The 3027-nt window shown below is 40.6% G+C and overlaps 1 protein-coding gene across 1 annotated transcript in view; it reads right to left on the bottom strand.

The window, feature by feature from the left end:
- LOC104965495 (Hermansky-Pudlak syndrome 5 protein) overlaps nt 1-3027 on the bottom strand; it is an 11930-nt gene that overhangs the window by 5379 nt on the left and 3524 nt on the right. The window contains exon 3 of the mRNA XM_010794448.1: nt 416-546. Coding sequence (XP_010792750.1) covers nt 416-546 — 131 coding nt within the window. The remainder of the gene's footprint in view (nt 1-415; nt 547-3027) is intronic.

Genomic DNA, 3027 nt, shown 5'->3' on the forward strand with positions numbered 1-3027 from the left:
CAGCCCGTCGAGAATTTCCGTTACACTCGCAGGTAAGGGTAACCTATTGTCTCTTAACATTTGGGGCCTTCATTCATAAGAGGAATGACAGCTAACTAAAACTGTCACTATAGAGGTGATGAGTAGTTTGAGTTTTTGTGGTTCTAATAGGTAGAAAAATTAATTTGCTTGTAACTATCCAAATTTAACACACGTTCCGAAAACACAAAAAGGGGAAGTTAAGACTCTTTGTTGAATAAAAAGAGACTTTACACCTCGCGATTTTCTCTGATGTTATGGGTGTTAGGGGTCGATAACAACACTGCTGCGGACAGGCGAAACCGCTGTTTGGGGCACTAATTAGAACTTCGAGACCCTAACCTACAACCTCACCTTCACGCGGGTCCAATGTGGCTCGCAGTTCGAGAAACTTTACCCTGCTTTGGTGCCGTCTGATAAGGTTTTGACCTGGCGCTTGCGGGGGGGTCTTGATGTGGTACGACCGGATAACACAAAGCGTTGTACAAGAGATACCGGTGCAGAGATGACCCTTGACATCAACATTTTCTGCAAAAGCAACAAGGTTTTTAATTCTTCAACATGTCTCATAATTTGACACATGTCGGGGACCTTCCAAATCCGGCTATCCTTGTTGTTTTAGCGCACACATCTCAGGTGTTTAATTTTGTACATTAAATGATTTACCCACTTTTAGCGGAACATAGGTTATTACCCCCGTCGTAATTATATATGGGTGTACTGTCGAGTAACAATGAAACATTAAGAATGAAGTGATGTTAAGTCTCCAACTTTGGGATACCCCATAAAAAATGAGGAAGATCTAATATAGAAATCAATGAAATGTCTAAGACTATATACTACACTTTATATTTTGTTGGGAATTTCGTGCTGAAATCAATGTGGACTCATTTTAAGTCCCTTCCACTAACAGTTCACGGTTGTTAGTTCCGCTACTATAAATTAACAACCCTAGAAAAACGACCGAAGACTTTTCCTGAACTTTTGATTTCGTAAATAGACGTCTAGAGATATTGCATATAACTAAAGGCGGTGCTTCCCTGAGCGTCAAATACCGCCGCCGATGGGAATACATTGCAATCAGTTGAAAGCTCTTTGCGTCCGTTTATGAAGCTGAAGGAGCCTCGGCGCGTCCCAACTGCACGCCACGGGACCCTGACCAAGCGTCGCTCCTGGACGTTTAGGGAGTGAGAGTGTGTTGGCTACACTGTTGCACGCGGAGTTTCCTGACTTGGCTGTGTGTGAGCCCCGCCCCGCCTTACAGTGCTCCTGGCTACAATTCTGGTCACATCCTTATGTAAACAAACACGCATGTAAACGGCAATTTATCGAGCTTAGAAAAGTTATCGAGTCCATTTTTATTTATCGTACGATAAGTACATTTATTTGATTATCGCGACAGGCCTAGTGCCTCTATACTAAAGACATCAGTCCTGTTATGTTTAGTTTAATTATATCCTTGCAATCAAATGTCATTAGTTTGGAAGTCATGGTTAAACACAGTAAATGTCTTACGATCGATCACCCCAGAAGTATCCTAAACTGTTGATTTAGCGGTCTGCCTACAGAATCGGACTTTACAGTGAACGCAAGACAATTATGTAGGAGAACATTGTCATACACTCGGTAAAAGAATGAGCTCCACCAACATGTCCGGTCAGTATGAAATTGAAAGTGCTACCATGTCTCCTGGGATATTACAGTGTATAGTGTGGGCTCCTGCCTGTCTCTTGGCTACAGTCCCAGCTCATTACAAATGTGGAGAGTCTCTCACACTGACAGCAGCCAGCACATTCTACCATGTGCACGGATATCAAAGATTTGGTAGAATGTTCTAGGACTGGGAATGGGCTTATTAGCTCGGTAGTTAATGGATACTGCTTTTCTGTTTCTTTACAAAATTCCGTTTACTGCTGAGCCTGTAACTGGTAGAGGAAGTTTGAGATGGTTGGATTCAGCCCCAAAATTAACTATAATTCATCAGATTTAAAAATATATCGCAAATTAGGGTCAATTTATTAGAACATATGTAAGCATTTAATTTTAGCCTGCTCATAGAGCTCTGTATTACACATAAACATTTGCTTACAGTGTTGTAAAAGGATATATTGCACAGGAAATGCAGAATATGTGGAGAACGTTAATTAGTATCTAAAATGTTCTGTTGTTAATATTAACAAAAAATAAACTTCTAACTGAATGTAAATTGCAGAAACTCTAAATGGATAATGCTAGGCTAGTGAAGCGTTGGGCATTATTTGCCGTTTTTTTTACATTAAAATTTAGGGATGCACGATATTGTTTTTTTTTTAACCGATACCGATAACTTCCTGCTTCTCAAGACCGATACCATACCCGATAATAATATATATATATAGCTCTTTTTCAAATATCGGGGCTGTTATATGTTATATAAAAACCCATTTTTTTTTTCTTTTTTATGACCCCACACCCACCTACCCTACTCCCCGCGAACAAAAAGTGAGCCGAGGAGGGGCAAAACGGTCATGACCACCATAATCACCAAATCCTTCTCACCTCAAAAAGTGTTAGGTCGCGAGGGATTTGAGTACGGACCGACACTGCATTTACCACACGCCGGCACTTCGGTCCTGTCATTTGTTTGTACAACAGCCATCATACCCTGATAAAGTTTCAAAAGTCTCAATCTATCAAGCGAACGATAAACATTAATTGTTTACGTTACGTCTTCAAGGTGCTCCTCCCTTTTTTCCGTTGCTCGATATTATGAAGGTTGGACTAATCAGTGGACTTTGTAGCGTAGGCGATGCTACCACACAATTCTCGCATACTTCTGCGGACGCGACGATTGATCGCCGCTTAGGTTTCGTCGACGTTTCCGTGGCCCCGAAAATGATAGCTGCTCCGAAAACTTTTCCGTTCTTCAAACGGTCTCTGCTGGGGTCCCGATTTTGCTCCTTTTTTTGATGTCCATGTAAATTATATATATATATATATATAATATATTATATATATATATATATATAT

Source organism: Notothenia coriiceps, unplaced genomic scaffold (assembly GCF_000735185.1).
Source record: "Notothenia coriiceps isolate Sejong01 unplaced genomic scaffold, NC01 NC01_scaffold00037244, whole genome shotgun sequence".
NCBI classification, from domain to species: domain Eukaryota; kingdom Metazoa; phylum Chordata; class Actinopteri; order Perciformes; family Nototheniidae; genus Notothenia; species Notothenia coriiceps.